Raw genomic sequence first — 20,607 nt, 5'->3', positions numbered from 1 at the left:
CTGAGTCCCATTTTGGCTTCCTGGATGCTGTTATCAGAAATAGTAGCCTTATCCCATATATGGCCTGTCCATGTAGCCCTTAGTTCTGTCACCACCTGGCTTTGGGCCTTTCATTTGCTTGCCATGCTAGTCTCTCTTGGTCAGCTTAGGAGCCTTTAAGTTTCTTGTAGCTGTAGGGACCATTGGCCTATCCTAGGAGAGATTTCTGCCATATGTGCTTCAGAGTTTGGTTTGCTACTTGAGAAGGGGGCTGTAGGGAGCTTAGGGATCAGCACACGTTCAAAACTGAAACCGGAAGTGGGCAAGGCAAACCACAGGAAGATCCTGCCTGCAACTTGGTGACGTCTCTCTATAACCCATGGAGGTTTCCTGGCAATACCTTGCGAAACTTGCCTTTTCATGTACAGTAGTTTCCTAACTTCTTGCTCTGGCCTAAGCTTCAGTCGGAGGTGATTAATATGATAGCAATATAGATAACTGTATGATAATTATTATGCACATGACTTGTGTAAAACAATTGGCCCCTAACTATGTTCTGTAGACTTTCACACTGAGGAGCTGCATCTTACCTAGTAGGGCATTTTTGAGGAGTTGCCATGGAATTCATGCTTTAACCTTGACTTTGTGCCTTGTCAAGAGTTGTACTTTATGTTGTTCAGGTTTTATAACCACAAGACTGTTCTTTGCTCACTGAGTTTAGGCTAACCACCTAAACTATACTGGATTCCTGGAGTCCTTTGCCCACTCAAGTGCTCACTCAGTGCTATTACCTCGTTTATGTTTTACTGGTGATTGCACAGTACCTTATTTCCGTGATGGAGTAGGAGTGCAGTGTTAGTGAAACTTTATTATTCCCTGTTTCTTTAACCTCCAGGTCCCAGGTTGATATCATAGTGCCTGTTCTTCCATAGAACCAGATTTCTGCTAGGAATTATGTAATGTGTTGATTTTTTTTAAGATGACCAGTTGAGTGGGATTATAGAATCTCAGATTATATTTTTAAAGGTAATTTATCATTTATTGGGAGTAAGAAAAGTTGCTTGACAATCTAGTTATCTGATTATGTTAATTTATGCATTGGAAAACGCTACTTACTAGTAGATATTCCAGCAGTCACCATATGCCTATTGGTGTCTCATTCTCTGCCTCAATAGTATCACAAATATAAATGTATAACTTCCCAGTGGTGCTTTCGAGATGACAACTAGAGAGCGAAATAACAGCTATGTAACTTTTTTCTCTTCAGTGGTTCTTAGGTACCCCCCCTCCTTTTTTGTTACTGTACACCTGGGGCAATCCGACATACTCTGAAGAGGGTGAATAGGAAAACTTTTGGAAGGTCATGTGTGATTACGGCAGTTTTTCTCTTCCTTTCTCCATTGAGAACTGTAAAAAATGAACAAGAGAGAGCTCTTCTGTAAGATTTCTTTATAGGAAATATTTATTAGGTATCTAGAAATTGAATGATAAATGAAACTGTAGCATGTTGAAAACATGATTTTCTGCTACTTTTCTAGTAATCACCTAACCTCTCTGAGCCTCAGCTTCCTTTTGTATAAATTCGTAATGGTAGTTATTCTAATCTTACAGAGTGGTTGTGGGAAGATTGGATGACTTGCTATAGTGCTTGGCACGTTGTAACGTAAACAGTAGTGATAATCGGTAAAGTAAATATTCATAGTTTTCTTGATGAACAGCTATTTAATATAAATGTATATCCAGTTCTTGTAGTGTTTATGAGATTAAACTGGCCACAGGTAGCAATATCTAAAAACATTTGAAATCAGTGTTGCCACGTGCATTTTAAAACATTGCAGGTGTTATCTCTCAGGATCTTAAATCTCTACGGAGGCCTAGAAGATTAACTAGTTAAGGCGTTGCAAACTCCAGTCTACAGAGACCAGGCATAGTGAAGTTAAAGCCAGGTGGGGATTGTTAGGATTTCAAAAGAGGCTGTCTGTCTATAGTTTCTACTCAGAATCACGTTGCCAGGTCTCTGATTATTAAAGAGAAACCAGAAATATGGATTTATTTATTATTAACTCTCCCGGTTTCTAGATGTTGGCTACATTTTTCCTAACACTATGCAAGACAGACAAAATAAATCTCTGGTTAGCTGAACCCCAAATTGTGCCCCCCCATTTGAAATAGTTCAAACCCCTCATTTTAGAGATGTGCAGCCCGAGGTATAGAAAGGTTAGGTGTTTGTGCATCTATTTCCTCTAGTGGAAATGTATTATTTCTTTAATAAAAGTCTCATTAAAAAAAAGTGAGCTTCTCTGGTGTATCTCGTTGTTAAATTACAGATTATCTTTGGTCAGAACCTAATGGCTTGAGTGAAGGGAATTGTGTACAGATGCTAATTTTTAGGAATCTCTAACCAAGGAAGGGCACTACTAGTTACTATTTACTGAGTGATTACTCTGTTCTAGGCATCGTGGTAAGTGCTTGACCTCAGCTAATGGTCACAGTAGTCCTTGAAGCATTATAATTACCTCTTTTTATGCAGGAGGTTGAGACTAGGGACATGCAGATCATTAAGTACAAAACTCACGTTGAAACTCATATGTGTCTCCAAAATGAATTTGTTTAACTTGCACCAGTACTGTATATGTTTTCAGAATTTTGTGCAACTTTCATCTTACTGCAAAAATTAAAATTAAACATTATACGAAAATTTGAAAGACCTTATATGTTAACATTACATAGGATTGTCTTGGGACTCCCCTGGCGGTCCAGTGGTTAAGACTCAACACTTTCACTGCAGGGGGCACGGGTTTGAGTTCTGGTCGGGGAACTAAGATCCCGCATGCCTCACAGTGCAGCCAAAAAAAAAAAAAAGAACACGTATAGGATTGTCTTTTTGTCTATAATTAGATGGCATAACAGCATTTTACTTTTATTCTAAGCTTGTCGACACTGAAGCTGTTACATTTTTAAGCGTATGTTTGTTTCACTCCATTTTTTTGTTGTGTATGTAAATGATAATGTTTGCATAGTTTTATATCTTGCCCCCCATCTAAAGGTCTAATCCTCTGTTTAGGTTGCTATTCCAGTTATTAGAACATCATATCCTGAGTCACTCAGGCCAAATTCTGTGAATTTTCTCTCTGTAGTACCTCTTCCATTTTTCTTTTGCTCGCATCTTCCCTTTATTCCCTTAGTTTAGGCCCGGTAACTGTTAGTAATTTTCCTGAAGCATAGTTTTGATCACACAGAAACTGTTAGTGACCCTTGTTGCTTCCTGAATAAAGTTAAAACTCCTTAGCTTGGCATTCCAGGTTCTGTTTGATGCCACCTTTCCTTTACAGTCTCATCCTTTCTTATAACCCTTTCATCTCTCTTTACGCTTTAGCCAATTTGTACTATTCACTGCCTCCTTGAAGGTGCTCCTCCTGTTTCCACCTCCCGAACTTGTTCACGTTGTGCCTGCCTTACTCCTGGAATGTTATCCCTCCATTCCCAGTTTCTGTATTTAAAAAAAAATTACTTGGAAGAAGTTACCTTGAAGATTAAGTGAAATAATATATATGAAGTCCCTAAAAAAATCTATGTGTAATGTATTATTTATTTGATAAATGAATATAGTGAACTATTATTATGATTTAGCTTTCCTCCCACTCCAAATAATCTTTATCTTCGGATCATCTTGTCCAGGACCCTGGCCCTTTGCAGTTTCTTTTGGGAGTTAATCACGCTGGCGGGTCTGTATTGGCTTTTATTTCTGTGCTTAAGGTATCCTTTGAAATAGATTGGAGATTCTACAAGATCTCTTAGGATAGTTTCAGAAAGGAATAGCCGTCTGTTCCTCTCAACACTGCTGTGTTCAGAAAGACATTAATAGGAATGGAAAGACTAGGCTTTGGAATTTGATTTCTGTCATTTCACTGTGCCAGCTGTGTAACTGTGAATTTTTTTTTTTTTAGTTTATAAAAGAGAACAGTAATGCTTATGTCACAAGGTTGTTGTACCAACCAAATGAGGTATTTGAGAAAATATTTAGCACTGTCTCGGAGCATGCAACTGCTTGATAAATATTTATCTTCTTTTCTTACTTATCCCAGTAGTGTTCCCCTCTCGGACACACAGAAACATGCATACAAACCTATAGATATATATGCATGCACACAGTCCCCCCAAAACATACACATAAACACATATGTGCATACTCACATCCATGCCCAGAAGCGTAACACTGGAATCTCTACCCAATACCCTGATATTTGGGATTCTAGTCCTAGGTAAAATTTATATGGTAGGCTCTGGACCTGTGACCTTTGCACAGAATCATTGATCTTGTACACAGAAAGTTGACTGTCTTTCTATTTCTGTTAATCTAGGTTATTGGTTTTGATTCCCAATGGTGTTTATCTTCTTGGTTTAAATTGTTTACTTTTTGCCAATGACTAAAAGCTATTTTCTATAAAATAGTTACTTGTCTCCCCTCTTTCTTCAGGTATTTATGCAGAAGTTACCTTCTAGGTGGAGCCTTCCTTGGCTCCCCTCCCTCTGCCATTTCATGTGGTGCCCATTCCTGCTTAATACTAACATACCATTTTAATTTATTTATCTTATTTATTATCTGTCCATCTGTGTTAGTTCAATGAGGACACAGTTTTCTCATTAATGTATCCCTGGCATCTGAGTAGGCACTCAGTAAATGTTTGAATGTGTGCATTTCAGGACTGGTTTGTTTGTTTTCAATATGATATCTCTGTATTAATACTATAAAAATTCTGAAATTTCGTGCTTTTGGTAACTGTATACAGGAGACATTTTCTTTTTAAAACTTTGGAGCAGTTGACATGGATAAACTTATATCAAACTTATAAAAAGAAGTTTATATGCAATTTTATAATTCGTGATGTGATATTAGAACCCCTTTTTTTGCCCATGCTAAAGTTATAAACATACACATACTTATACTTATTCAGTAGATATTTCATTAACTGTTATAAGCTAAGCATGATGCTAAGCATTGGTCCTGTCCCTTAAGTTTATATTCAGCGAAGAGACATGTAACAGTCTCCTTTGCTGGTTCCTTCTTAACTCTACTAATGCAAAATGATGATGGAGAGCTCTGAGGCTCAGTCTTCAAATCTCTTTTCTTTTCTCCACGTTTACCTTCCTTGTGATCCTGTATAGTCTTAAGGTTTGAGAGATATTATGTACTTGCTAATGATTCTCAAATTTTATCTCTAGCCAGCACTTCTTTGCCCACTTGCATTTGCACTTGGATATCTAATAGGCATCTCAGACTTAACATACTCAATACAAACTCTTGACCCCTCTTTCCCAACAAGAGACTCTTTCCTCTGGAAGTGGCATCTCTGTTCGTCCAGCTGCTCTGGCTGAAACCCTTTAAGAAGCGATCCTTGACCCCTTTTCCTCTCACATCCACATGCAAACTATCAAAAATCCTGTTGGCTCTATCTTCAAAATATATGCCCAGCTGACCACTTCTTTCCATGCCAGGACTGCCCCCCTAGTCTCAGTTATCTCTAATCAAAATGATTACAATAGCCTCCTATCTAGTTTCCTGCTTCCACCCTTTTCCTTCTGCAGTGATTCTTTAGAACAAAAGTTAGATCATGCCGTTCTTCTGCCCATAATCCTTCAATAGCTTCCCATCTCATTCAGAAAAGCCTAAGACTTTCCATTGGCCTGCAAGACCCTATTTAACCTGTTTCCTTCCCCAATCCTACCTCATCTCTTACTGTTTCCTCGCTCTTCCTACTTTGCTTACTGTTTTACAGCCATACTGGCCTCCTTGCTGTTCCTTCAGTGTGCCAAACTATCCTGTCTCAGGGCCTTTGCATATTTTATTGTTTCTGCTAATCATCTCTTTCCCCAGGTATCTGCGTGACTCACTCCCTCATTGACCTCCTTCAAGTATCTCCTCAAATATCTTCACAGAAAGGCCTTCCTTGATTCCCTGTATAGAATAACATTGCTCTCCTCCCTCTCTACCCTCTGGGCCTGGCACTCCCTCACTGTCTTACTTTATTTTCTTCCATGGCAATAAATATTATATACTTACTTGTTTAAGAGTTTATGATGCTTGTCCCCACTGTTTCAATTGTACAAAAGTTCCACGTGGGCAGAGACCTAGTTTTGTTCATTGTTATATTCCCAGTATTTAGAAAGGTGTCTGGCATGCCGTAGGCACTTAATAAATATTTGTTGAATGAAATACAAGTGCAATCCAATACGATCCTTAGAGTAGAAGTGCATATAAGATGTAGTAGGGAAGAGAGGAAAGGGTGACATGCCTACCTAGGAGTTGAGGGAAGACTTTACAAAGATGGTCTTAAGCAGAGCTTTCAGGAGAAAAAAATCAGGTGAGAGCATCCCATGCTATGAAGATAGTGTTGAAAATGTACAGGGGCATGAGAGAACACAGTGTTTTCAAGGAACTAAAAGTACAGTACTGCTGGAGCATAACTTGTGGGGGTAAAGATTAAGTAGTAGATGGTGCCAGATTATGAAGGGTTTTTATGCCAGACACAGGAATTTTAGGTTTTATCCTGCAAGGTGGGCAGTGGTAGATATGGAGGAGCCATTGAAGATTTTTGAGCAAGGAGTGATATATATGTTTACGTATTAAAAAAGTAACAGGCAACAGTGTGAAGGAAGGGGATCAGAGCTAAATACAGCATTTTGTTATATACTCTGTATATGAAGTTGCAAGATATGTATGATGCAGAGAAACAGTTACTGTCCCGTGAATGGGCAGGCGGCTATTTCATTTTATGGTTGACAAAACCAGTGATGTGTAGTGTGAAGGTGTTCTTGGCCTACTTGAAGGCCAGCCTCCTTTCTTCATAGAGGAATGGTTGTTTCGTCAGTAATATGCCTCCTGCTCTTGATTCATTGTTGAAGGAAATAGCAACAGCTGTAAATGTAGTCAGAGCTATACTATTTGCTGTAGGGCCAATAATACATCTGCCTTTGTAGAAGTATCTACCTTTGCATATTGAAGTACCCTGGCATGCACAGAATTTTAAAAATCAAGAATAAGCTAAAAACATTTTCTACTTTCATTCAAATGCAAGTAAAAACTATTTCCATTATTTCAGCTGTCTTGCTCAAGTGTCATATCTTAGCAATATATTGAATGTCTTGAACACATTTTAATCTTTTTACTTTAGAGTCAAAATAGGATGTGTAAATTTAAGGATAAGATGGAGGTACTCAAATGGTGCACATGGTTTGGATGTTGAGAATTTGGCACTCCCAAATTCATGGAAACATGATATTGTATTATTGAGCATGTTTTCAAAACCACATCCAAATGCTGCAGTAGGACATGAAGAAATGTTTTCCAAAGGCAGATACAACCATGCAGAGTTAGGATCCATTTGTTTCCATTTCCCAAGTTGAAGCATTCACCTTTTGAGTGTGCTCTGCTATTCAACTCATTGTCTAATGGAACAGTAAAAGTGGTTGTCAGTGAGATACTGCTTTATAATTTCTGAGTCCATGTTTGATCCAGATAGCCAGATCTAGTTGAAAGACTTACCAAACTCTGATGACGATGACCAGTAATGTGAGATGGGACTTTCAAATTTGTTAGAAAAGGTAGAAAGGATAAGAAAAGAAGCTAGTCAGGATTAGGTTACAGAATCAACTCTAGCTAGTGTAAGCAGAAAGAGATTTAATAAAAGATTTTTTTTTAAATAAAAGATTTTAAGTGGCTTACAGAATTGTTAGAAAGACTGAAGAAATAGACTCTAGTCCAACTTTCAAGAATGACATTCAAAAGCCACATTGCATCTGGGCCACAAAGCGATTTACTACCTCTTTTTGGATCAGAAAGGTGCCTGCAAAATTAGGAAGTTGTACCTTTTAGCTGTAGAACCTTGCCACCTCTACCATGATCAGGAATCTTCCACTATTAGGAAACAGCCAACGACAGGCAACCATCTTCATCGGTAAACTGTTGTCACTGCTGCTATTTCTAGAAGTAGGTTTTATTATTACTTTCTGGACACACCGTGCAGCTTGTGGGATCTTAGTTCCCCGACAGGGATCAAACCTGTGCCCCCTGCACTGCAAGCATGGAGTCCTAACCACTGGACTGCCAGGGAATTCCCCTGCTGCTGCTGGCCCTAGAGCTAAGCCACACTGGCCACAACCTGTGTGACAGAATGGATGCCTTGTACCCTTCTTCTTGATATCTATGAAACCTGTGACTGGATACAAGGACTGCAGCCAGTGCTACTGCGGGAAACTTGGACATCTCCATGACAGTACTTGCTAGTAGAAGCAACATAAATGCAACCTCCCTTCTCTTTTGTCCTCCAAATTTCCAGCGAGTGCATCTAATTAACGGAATTTAAATCACATCCACAACCCTAACTACAAAATAGGCTGGGAAATGTAGTTTTTAGCTTTCTAGTCTCTGCAGTACAGGAAATCATACGCCAAAGGACATTGTAACAGATGATGAACACTGACCCACCATATCTGCCACAGATATAGACCCTGATTCTCCTGAAGGCTAGCCATCATCAAATGCGCTATAGATAAATTGAGAAAGATGGCACATAATACCATCAAATAATGTTGAGAGGCTTACAAGTATTTGTATTTTAGTATATTTTAAAATTGTTTTATAATGACATATTAAAAAAAAATGCCTGAAATTGGTTCTCCACCTATATGATGAATTTAGTGGTCTGTGGATGCTCAGAGTTACCTGACATTTAAAGTGTAGGTAGTGGATGAAAAGCCTGAAAGAGGGAGTTCAAAAAAAAAAAATTAGAATGGGTTACCTAAGCTGAGGAAAGGTCAGTGTTATCAAACACTGAAGTGTGATTAAATAAGGTGGGACCAGAAGAACAGTCACTTGATTTGGTAGCACTTAATATTATTAGTGTTCTTGAAAGTTCTAGTAAAGAAATAGGGTCAGAAGCCAAATTGTAGGTTTAGGCTGTGAGTAGGAGGGGAGGGATTGAAGCAGAGATTATAAAATAAGTTATCTGGAAGCTTGCCTTTTAAGGAGCAGTAGTTTATTGTTTGTTTGGTTTTTGTCCAATGCATTTGCTTATTTATATGCAATAATCAACTAGAACTAGTGAGGCCCTATGAAAACATCACCCACAGGACAGGTATAATCTTCTAAGGTTCCTCACTTCTTTGTGTAGCTTAATATAAAGTGTGTGCTATTAAATTAATCTTTCTGCTTAGAGATATATTGAGTACAACGTTATTTTTGTTAATTCTCTAACCATTAGTTACTTTTGATTTTTTAGAATAAAGTGACAGTTAATTATTTTGATTTATGTTTTTTATAAAGTGCCAGTTAATTACCACTGTATTTTGGAGTCACAGTTTAAAGTGTTGATAGCTGACTTAATCAACATATATTAGCATGATTGATTGGTGATCTGGCATTGATTAGATGAATTTACTTTTCAGTGTAGTTTATTTTGAACATTAGTGACAGATATTCAAAGATTATGACAACTGCTTTTCTAGGAAGTGATGTTGAGTCCATTTTATATATTACGTAGAACTTGAATTTTAATTATTCTGAGTAAATATCTGATAATGTCAAGTTCATTGGATTCTGTAGACAAAATAACCCCCACTGTCTCCCTCTTAGAAAGGTGGGCGGTGGAATATGTGTACATTTATATAGTGTAGTTTTCTCAGATTGCACTGGTGTGAATGGAACAGCAACATGTTCAAGGGCAGTGATTTAGTATTTAAGATTCCCTCATTAGATATGGAGCATGTTTATTATGATTTAATTCCAAATTTGTTTATATTCCAGGCCCTATATGGTGACCTAGGTGGATTTTTAGTTAAAAAAAAAAAAAACAACCCAAACCCTCTGGATTACACAGAGGGGAGACGGCAAAGAAGGAGAGACTTAAAGGAGAAGGTTGAAAGTAATGAAAACAGAATTGCTGGGCAGTGTCCTGGAGTGAGAGGCAGGGAATGGGGTAGAGAAAGCACAGGTAGATGGATGAGCTATAGATAATAGGTAGGGACATTGTAGTCTTTTGAGGAAGAGAAGATGGATGGATACAAATTCAAATATATATTATTTTTCCTGTTAGGAAATGTGAATTTGTAAAGGCCAACCCATATTAGGCAAGTTGGGGGTCATTTAAAAGATGAGATTCCTTTATTTTGACTTGAGATGCTTATTCTATGACGTGGTAACTTGATTTCTTTCCCCTAATCTCTCAGTGACAAACTTAATAACAGTGAGTATCTAACTGGTGCCTTTCCATTGATTTTTCTAATTTTATTTTATTCTACTTTTAGTTTTCGAGAATTCTGTTTTATTCGGTGGACTTACTCAGGACTTAAGCCTGAGAGACAGCCTCTCAGATAGCTCTGAGGGACGGTTCCCTGGTTTTTATAATTTTAATTTAAAAAAATTATTTGTTTATTGAGTTTTTCATAGGTGCTTCTTAAGTTTCTGCTAGACTTCTTTAAAAGATATTGGTTTAAATGGCCTTTAGTTTTATTTATTATTTTTTAAATATTTATTTATTTATTTATTTGGCTGTGCCGAGTCTTAGTTGTGGCATGTAGGTTCTCTAGTTGCAGCATGCAGGATCTTTAGTTGCGACGTGCGGGATCTAACCCGGGCCCCCTGCATTGGGAGCATGGAGTCTTAACCACTGGGCCACCAGGGAAGTCCCTGGCCTTTAGTTTTAAAGTTGGTAAGCAGAAAGAGACTTGAGTTTATCTAGCCCAGGCTTTCGTTAGGAAAACTGTTCTTCAGAGATTTGTCTGAAGTCATTTGTCTACTTAGTAGCAGAGGTAATACAGGAACATTGGTTTCCTGATTCTCATGGAAATGCTCTTTCCCTTATGCCAACTACATTGCTTTCCTAATTTAGTACACTGGTGTCTGATTTCAGCACCCACAGTTTTGTGTGTCCTTTTAGCCAATGAGCATGTCACAAGAACTTCGAAACTAGACTTACTTGATTCTTTAATATTCATTCAGCAAATATTTCTCAGTATTTAACAGTCACTATTTTAGATCTTGGGGCTCAGTAAGTTCTCATGCATTGAAGGAGGGAACCAAGAACTCCCAAAGAATGAGAGAACCAGAAATAAACATTTAGGTAAAAATTAAGAGTTCCAGATAGTTGTAAAGGCTCTGAAGAAAACAGAGACATGGAATATGGTAGCAGGATTATTTACTTTAGATAAATAGTCAGGAAAGGTTTCTGAGGAAGTGACATTTGAACTGAGACTTGAATGATAGGAAAAGGCAGCCATATGAAGATGTAGGGTTAGAGCATTTCAGGCAGATGCCCTAAGCTTGAACAAGCTTGACATGGTTGATGAATGGAAAGAAGGTGAACACTGCGGAGAGTGGGAGGAGAAGAGGTCAGAGAGGAGAGGACAGTTCTGTAGGGCTGTGTAGACCATGAAAATGGGCATTTAAAAATGGAATTGTATTCTAAGTGAAATGGAATGGCATTGGAGTAGGGGGGTAATTGACTTGAAAAGTATGTTTAAAAGATCATACTCCTTGATGGAGAGTGGATTGTAGGGTGATACTAATGAAGGCAAGGAGAAGTGGTTGCATTTGGGATTTATTTTGGAGTTCTGGATTTACTGATGGACTGGACGTGGGGATGGGAGGTTTGGGGAGCATGGTGAGAAAACGAGAGGAAGATGGTGGTAGACTGGGGGGAGAGTGGGTTTTAGGGGAGGAAATCAGATGGTTTTTCTGGGACTTGTTAAATTTGAGAAGCCTACTGGATATCCAGGGAGGCAGTTGAGTATTCATATCTAATGTTGAGGAGGAGAAATCAGACCTGGAAACACATATCTGGGAGGCATCAGCATGAACACCGTATACTGAAGGAATTTGCATGGGGAAAGAAGAGAAGGTGGTCCAGAAATGAGCCCTGAAGCATTGCAACATTTAGAGACGTGAGGAGGGAAAGAAGTCAGCAGAGGTCCATGAGGCAGGAGGAAAGCCAAAACTACTGTGTTGTGGAAGCCAAGAAAAGAGTGAGTTTTAAGGAGGGATGTTAGCATTCACTTATATTAAATAAATAGTGCTGTCAGATCAGGTATGATGAGGACAGAGAAATGCCATTGGGTTTGGCAATATGGAAGGCATTGGTGACCCTAGATAGAGCAGTTTCACTGTTGTCATGGGGTTAAAAGCTGATTGGAGAGGGTCAAAGAATGATTGGAAGGTGAGGAATTAGAGACAATGGCTAGAGATGATTGTTTTTGAGAAGTTTTGCTGTGAAAGAGAGTCTAGAAATGGAATGATATCATGAGGGAAGAGACGGAGTCAAGGGAGTTTTTTTTTTTTTCTTTCTTTTTGTGCTTTTTTAAAAATTGGGAAATATCAAAGTTTGTTTATGAGTTGACAGGAATGATCCAGTAGAGGGGAAAATTAATGATACAGGAAAGGGGGATTAATTGTGGAGATGTCTTTAGGGTGGTGCTGGTGGGATGGGATGAGGACATAAGCGGGGACATTGCGCTTTTCTAGGATCAGGGATACGGTGGTATAACATGACCTCACATGCCCCTTTACACACAGCTCCTCCCTTCTGTCTCACCACATTCCTTTAGACCAAGTTGATTATCTTTCTTAATTACTAATTTTTTCTTCTGTGCTATATCTTATATGTTCTTTTGGATTTAATGTGTCCCATATAAGACTTAGCATGAGGCAGCTGGTGATATTTAACACCAGTTTTAATTTTTGTGCCAACAGGTGAAGCGAAAAATTTATTGCCATATCTTGGACCCAACAAAATGAGAGATTGTTTCTGCACCATAAATTTGGACCAGGAAGAAGTTTATCGTACCCAAGTTGTTGAAAAATCTTTAAGGTTTGTAAAAAATTGGTAAATTATCATTCATATGATATATATTGAATAAAAATTTTTACACATTTTCCTGACTGTAATCATCAAGAAGACTTCCTTCATCTGAAACTTTTATTTTCCTTATAGATTCTGAGTTCATTTTTAGAGTTACAGAATCTCAGAGTTTGAAGGAACCTTAATGTTCATTGAGCTGGACTAAATGCCGTACGCTTAGTTCCTCCCGACAATTATTTTTGACAAGTAGTCATATGGCATTTGCTTAATAATGTTCCAGTGACCAAGGAGTTCACTGCCTCCTAAAAGCAGCCTGTTAGGTCTTAGAACTATTCTGACTCTTGAAAAGCTCTTACATTTAATGATTAATGTCTGTCAAAAGGAGAACCTACCATATGCCAAGAACTTGCTGGGTGCTATTTATTCATACATCCACAAGAACAAGATAGCCACAGTGCTTGCTTTCATGTGGCTTTTCATTGCCTCAAAATATATCTTCCTCTTAATTGTTCCTAATTGTGTCCCTTGGATTTCTGGAGAACAAGTTTAATCCATCATTCACGTGACACTCTTTCAAGTTTTTGAAAACAACTACCAATATACCTCAGTTTTTTCTCTAGGCTAAATTTGCCCACTCATTTGAACTTTTCTCAAAGTACATCATTATTTTATTTCTCTTGAGAATAAATTACCCCTTAACGTTTATAAAAGTCACTTAACTAAGTAGGGCATTGTAAGGGAATGAACTCTTACGTAGATTTGTCATTTTTTGGAAGTGTAATAGCACTGCGAGAGTATCATAGTAAATTATAATTCATAAAATTGAGATGTGCCACCTCTTCCCTGTAATAGTGTTTGTGGATATAATTCTAGTGCAGAGCTGTACTGGAAGGATGCAGTCTTGTTCAGAGACAAGACTTAAAATAAGGGAATGAAGAGTTGTTGGAATGAACGTATGGTGGATGAAATATTTAGTAATCCAAGGAGATTTGAAGTAGTATACTTCACATCTTTAAATCGTAAATCACCTATCCCTGTTGTATTAGAATTTGTTTTTATTTATATAAATGATGAAACTGAGTCACCAAAAGCCTGAATAATTTGTGCATGTAATAAAGGAAGTTAGAAGCAAAACTGGGATAGGGACCTGAAACTATTTAAATCTCAATTTGTTATTTAATGTATGTTGATTCCGTATCAAACAAAAATCAGTTATATACAAAACTAGTAATTTTCAATAAATTGAATATTTGTGGTAGTTTCTAGTATGTAATATAGCTTTGTAAATGAATAACTAAAATAAGCTTACTATTTTTCCAGAACTCTTGCCTGCCTTTCCAGATATTTGTGTGGGGGAAATGATAAAACCAAGTATTTTTATCCATCTTAAATTATTATGCTAGATGCATAGCAACTTGGGAGATATTTTAAGGCTAGCAGTGGTTACCTTAGGTCATTTCAGTATAATTAGACTACATGTTTCTTGGATTCTAGGTGCCTCCTAGCGTTCTTCCTTGTGGAATAGGGTGAAAGAATTTGTAGTATAAACCCTTGCTCACCTTGCTTTCATTTCAGTGTTTTCTACCCTAGTGAATGTTGTGATAAGCTGTTAAGTCAAAAGTCAGTAGATATCATTTAGATCTTTTATGGGTTCTGAATATTATAATTTTTATAGGTAGTCTGGATATAGAATTTTTCATGGCAGGTAAGTAGGAGTCACATATGGAATCCATAGCTCCTAAATCTTTACCTCAAATCCTTTTCAGAAGTAGGTGGTCTATAAACAAATTGAGTAGCAACACTTCTTGTACCTAGTGCTTCTCTTCCCCACACCAGGAATTTCCTTAGGAGTGATGTGCAGGATTATAGGTTAGTGATAACAGTAGAGTATTGCTTTATAAAAACTATATGTCTAGTTATTGCTTCTAACCAACGTTGTTGAAAACTTTTTTTCAAATGGATTGATTAATTAATTAATTTATAAAATAAAGATGTGGGCGCCCAGATGTGGGGATTAGATTGTTGAGATTGTGATGATAAAGTGATACAGATGACTTAGTGAATAATTCTCATCTTGTTCTTATTTGGCTTTAGCATGTGTTTTAAAAATAATATTTGAGTGTGGATGTGTAATATATAAGGGAAATTCTCAGTTGTATATAAAATGATGCAAAGGAGAAAAATACCTAAACCTGTCTTTACCTAATGGTTGTTTTTGTGTTGATTGCTATATTGAGACTAATTAGAAAGACTATTTTGACAGACCACCTTTTAAGTTTATTTTGGTTACGTTTGAAGTGAAAAATATATTGACAAAAGTTGACCGGGTATTATAACAACTAAAAAGCTAAGTCAACTGTTTTCTGGACAGGGTCAGAAATGACTTCTTTAAGAGTCATTTACTTTGCATTTTAGCTTCTCTTTAAGTTTTGACATCCTGAAGAGATTGCATTTTATGGTGACATTTTTAAAGTACCTTTTGTTCTTTAAACATTCTCAGGAAAGAGGTACTCTTGACAAAAGATGTTAACTAGAATTTCAGAAATTCATGTCTTCATAGGAGAATTTAAATATCAAAAGAGCATTCTTAAAATGAACTTAGAAAAATAAGCTGTTTCGTAGGAGAAACTCTTAGCAACTTGGGGGTAGACAAAGATTTCTTTACTTAGGGTGCCAAAAGCACCAATCATAAAAGAGGAAAACTGATAAACTGGATTTTATCAAAATCAGAGCCTTCTGCTCTTTGACACTGTCAAGAAAATGAAATGGCAAGCCACACCTAGGAGAAAATATTCTGACAAAGGACTTGCATCCAGAATTTATTAAAGCAAACAAACAAACAGACCAAAAACCCAGTAAGAAGACAGACAAACCTTTTAAAATATGTGGAGGAAACTCAAACAAATCATTCCTAAAATAAGATATACAAATGGGCAACAAGCACAGGAGAAGATATTCAGCATCGTTAGTCATCAGGGAAATGCAGTTTAAAACCACTTCTGTCACTACACATTCTTGAACATAATGTGTCACGATAGATATCAGATCACTGGTTCCCGTGACAGTATGGAGTGAGTCATTGCACAGGGGAACTTTGTTCTTTATCTTGATTGGGGTAGAGATTACACGGGTGTATACATTTATCATGTCACATTCACTAGAATAGCTATTTTTTTTCAAAACAACTTTTTATTGAAGTATAGTTGATTTATAATGTTGTAGAGTAGCTAATTTTAAAAAGGCTTTCAGTAGCAAAAGTTAACAATGACGTGGAGCCGCTGGAGCTCTTATCCCTCGCTCATAGGCGTACAAGATAGCACAGCCGCACTGGAGACAGTTTGACAGCTTCTCATAAATTAAAAGTTCACCTACCTTTTAACTCAGCAATTCTATTTTTAGTTACCTGTCCAAAAGAACTGAACACATAAAAGAGCTTTGTATAAAAATATTCATAGCTGCCTTATTTTTAATAGCCCAAACTGTAAACAACTCAAATGCCATCACTAGGAGCATGGATTGTGGAATATTCATAAATGGAATATTACCCAGCACTTAAAACAAATGAACTAATGATATACACAGCAAGATGGAACAGATATCATAGACGTTAAGCTGAGTGAAAGAAGCTGGACACAAGTGTACATACTATTTGATTCCATTTATATGAAATCCTACACCAGATCTTTAGTGCTAGAAATCAGATCACTGGTTGCCTGTGACAGGTATGATGGAGTAACTGCAGAGAAACAAGAGGGAACTTTGTGAGGAGTTGCAATGTTACTATATCTTGATTGGGATGGCCACTCTACAGGTTTATAAATTAATCAAAAGTCATTAACCTCTGTACTTTAAATTAGATTTTATTTTATGTAGTTTATACCTCAGTAAAGTTGATTAAAAATAACCTATTTTAATTTTTTAAAGTATGTTTTAAAATAACATTTTACATAGCATTATTCATTTTAGGTGTTATGTATTATTGTGATTTACATATTTTTGAGATGATGATGGTGTGAATGACACTGTCCTCAGCTCTCATTTGTGTCCACTTCAGGTGAGCATGACCCCAGGCAGTTACTGGATCTTCTGTCCACAGGACTCCAGAAAATCTGTTTGTTCAGAGCCCAGCCTGGCAATCGAGGTCCTTTCAGAGTTCAGCTTGGTTTGTACAGGGTTTAGCTGAAACTTAGCATAGAGAATTATTTTGGAACTCTTGAAGCTTTTCTTTATGGTGTTTAATCTGTAATTTTAATTTATTTTATTGAAAATATTATAGGAGGACACTGTTGAATTTAAATTTAATGAGCTTTCCCCCTTTTCTCTTTAGCCCGTTTTTCAGTGAAGAATTTTACTTTGAGATTCCAAGAACTTTCCAGTATTTGTCTTTCTATGTTTATGATAAGAATGTTTTACAAAGAGACCTTCGTATAGGTATGTACTATTCATAATTGTCTTTTAATCACAACATTTGTGTTTATATTCATTCTTTCTCTAAGTATAAAGTGTTGAAAACAACAGAATAATATATTCTCAACTTTCTAATCCTTTCCTGTAGACTTCATGTTCATTTGTGGATCTGATTTTTAATTTGAATGCTCAGCTTGGGTGACACTTCCTCAGGGAAGTGACATAACCAATCTCCCCCTAGTCATGGTACCATATGTTTCCATAGTACCTGGTGGGTCCCTTTCTGTAGTATTCATTATAGTTGTTCATCAGTTTGTTTGTTTTTTAGGTGTATCAGAGTCTATTTGTCTACTTCTTTTGTGTTATTAGTAAAGCTTGATCCTGGGTAGAACTCTGATTTATATGAATCTGATTTGACAAATCAGTTTGTTGTTTAATGTCTAGGTGCTCTAGTTGAATGTATATGATATTTATGAAGGCAGAGACTGTCACTGCCCGAGTGCCTTATATTTAGTAAATGCTCTGTAAATATTGTTGAATGGTTCAAAGAATGTTTTTTACAAAGATCACAGTATTTGATCCCCACCAAAGAACATCTGTTTTTGAAGTTTTTCTAACAGAAGTAATAATTCGGTTTAATCTAGTCATATTCTTCTCTCTGGCTGTATTGGTGACCGGTAACTGTTTCTTAAGTAATTGTCTGAGGTATGATCTGTAGGCATCGACTAGGACAAAACTAACTGGCCACATATTGTCACGTTCATGGTCTTTGCACTACTATCTTTGAATAACAGGTAGAGGTCTGTAATTTACATGCATTACTCTCCCTTTTTAGTGTCCTGAATTTCATCATCTCCATCTCTCCTTTCCCATTTGAAACATGCTCATCTCCTACAGTTCAAATGATTACGCTTTATTTGGCTTTGACCTCTTAACTACCGTCTAAATTGTTTCTGCTTTTGCTATTGAATTCCTTAACAAATAGTCTATATCCTTCTGCTTCCTACTTATTTCTTTTTAAATCGCTGTAATCTGACTTCATTTTTCTGACAAACTTGTTTTTGAAGTTTGCCAAAAATCATTTTAGAGCAGATAAAATAACCTTTTAAAAACAATAATACTTTCTCTTAATTGTAAAATTATTACATGTTCTAAGGGATTGGTAATGACTCTGCATAAGAACAGTTATAGTTAATAATTTGTGTATTTCTTCCCATTCTTTACTTCACACATTTATATTATTACATTGTACTATTTATTCAAGTTTTTTTCCTTTTTCATTTAATATCATCTAATGATCCTTTTCCCATGTCATTAAATATTTTTCACAAGTAATTTTTTTTTTTTTTTTTGCGGTCCGCGGGCCTCTCACCGTTGTGGCCTCTCCCGTTGCGGAGCACAAGCTCCGGACGCGCAGGCTCAGCGGCCATGGCTCACGGGCCCAGCCGCCCCGCGGCATGTGGGATCTTCCCGGACCGGGGCACGAACCCGTGTCCCCTGCCTTGGCAGGCGGACTCTCAACCACTGCGCCACCAGGGAAGCCCACAAGTAATTTTTAAAATATCCTTTCTATAGGAATGTATTATCTTAACTATTCTTTTCGTGGTAGAGATTTATGTTTCCAGATTTTTGTTACTCTAAATGGTGTTGCTATGAACATCCTTCTGCATAAATTTTTGCATGTCTTTTTTTCTAGGATAAATTCCTAGAGGTGAAAATACTGAGCCAAAGCGTTTGAATATTTTTAAGGTTTTTTCTATATATATTTTTCCATTGGCTCCCGGAAATATTGTACTAATTTACATTCCCCCAAACATGACATGGGCGTAATCATTTCACCATACCCTGGTCATTCTTGGATATTATCATTGAAAAAATTTTTTTTCCAGTTTGATAGTGAAAGAAATATTTCATTTTTCCAGTTTGATAGTGAAAGAAATATTTCATTTTAACTTGTATTTTCTGATTATTAGTGAACTTGAGGAATTTTTTCATGTGTTTATTGGTCTTTTATATTTTTCTTCTATGAATTAGTTGTTAATTCTTTTGCTTATTTTTCTTTTGGATGGAATTTTATCTTTTATTTATTCTTATGCATCCATATTTGATAAATATGTTAACTTCTGTCAGCTATGTACATAACAAATACTTTGTCACAAAAGGCATTTTCATAGTTTTCAATCCTCGTCTGCCTCTATGTCACATTAGACTCTTTGGATTGCTTATTCAACTTGTTGAAAGCCAAGGAAAAGGCAATTTAATGACATTGTATTTTCCTAGTTGTCTTCCTCCTGACTTCTTTACTTATATGTAGACTTTTCTCTGTGTAGCAAACCCTTAATTATGGATCACCCCTGAGGCTCCATCCTTAATTCAATTAAACAGACGTTTACAAACACTTGTCTATGTGGCATACAGAAGATGGGGATATTAAGGTGAATAAGGTTCAAGTTGCTCCCAGGTTTTCAGGCTGATTTATACTCTAATCCTAATATATTTAATAGGGTCTGTGCTGGAGGTAGGAACAAAGTACTTGGGAGCACAGAGTAAAGAAGAGTTAATTATGTTTGGTGGAGGATTAACAGAGACTACCTAGGTAGGAAAAGGAAGACATTTCAAGATAATAGGGATTAGCAGAAGCAGAGAAGAAAAAGTGGATCATGTTTGTGGTGTATCTGCTGGAAAATGTAAATCACTTAGGCCAAGGGTGGTAGAAGATGAATCTGGGAATATGATTTGGACCAAGTTGTGGTGGACCCTCAAAGCTGTGTTAAGGAATTTGGACTTTATCCTGTAGACAGTAGTGTTGAGCCTTTTAAGAATGAGGAACCTTTTAAAAATCATATATAACTGCATATACGAATATAGTTTTGTAGTTTAACAACTTCCTGTGGTGTAAACAATAACTTTCAAACTACAAACTCAGAGTCTATAGGTTACGTATTTAAAGTGTGTATACATATATATACATATATATAACTATATATACACATATTTTTAAAGTATATGAACATCTACTTTAAATATGTCATCTGTAGCAGCGGTCCCCAATCTTTTTGGCACCAGGGACCAGTTTCATGGAAGACAGGTTTTCCATGGACCTGGGGAGGGGTACGGTTTTGGGATGATTCAAGCACATTACATTTATTGTGCACTTTATTTTTATTATTATTATGTTGTAATATATAATGAAATAATTATACAACTCACCATAATGCAGAATCAGTGGGAGCCCTGAGCTTGTTTTCACTTGCCACTCACCGACAGGGTTTCGATATGAGTCTGCAAGCAATTGATTTATTATGGTCTCTGTGCAGTCAAACCTCTCTGCTAATGATAGTCTGTATTTGCAGCCGCTCCCCAGTGCTAG

The 20,607-nt window shown here is 36.8% G+C and overlaps 1 protein-coding gene across 5 annotated transcripts in view; it reads left to right on the top strand.

Annotated features, from left to right (window-relative positions):
* The window catches only part of RASA2 (RAS p21 protein activator 2), a 117,898-nt gene that overhangs the window by 11,416 nt on the left and 85,875 nt on the right, over nucleotides 1-20,607 (top strand). For all 5 annotated transcript variants that reach the window (XM_067737642.1, XM_067737641.1, XM_067737643.1 and 2 more), the window contains 2 exons: nucleotides 12,722-12,839; nucleotides 17,158-17,261. In XM_067737642.1, the coding sequence (XP_067593743.1) occupies nucleotides 12,763-12,839; nucleotides 17,158-17,261 (181 nt within the window). In that variant the 5' untranslated portion in view covers nucleotides 12,722-12,762. The remainder of the gene's footprint in view (nucleotides 1-12,721; nucleotides 12,840-17,157; nucleotides 17,262-20,607) is intronic.

Source organism: Pseudorca crassidens, chromosome 5 (assembly GCF_039906515.1).
Source record: "Pseudorca crassidens isolate mPseCra1 chromosome 5, mPseCra1.hap1, whole genome shotgun sequence".
Classification (NCBI taxonomy): Eukaryota; Metazoa; Chordata; class Mammalia; order Artiodactyla; family Delphinidae; genus Pseudorca; species Pseudorca crassidens.
This window is presented reverse-complemented; position numbering and strand designations above follow the sequence as displayed.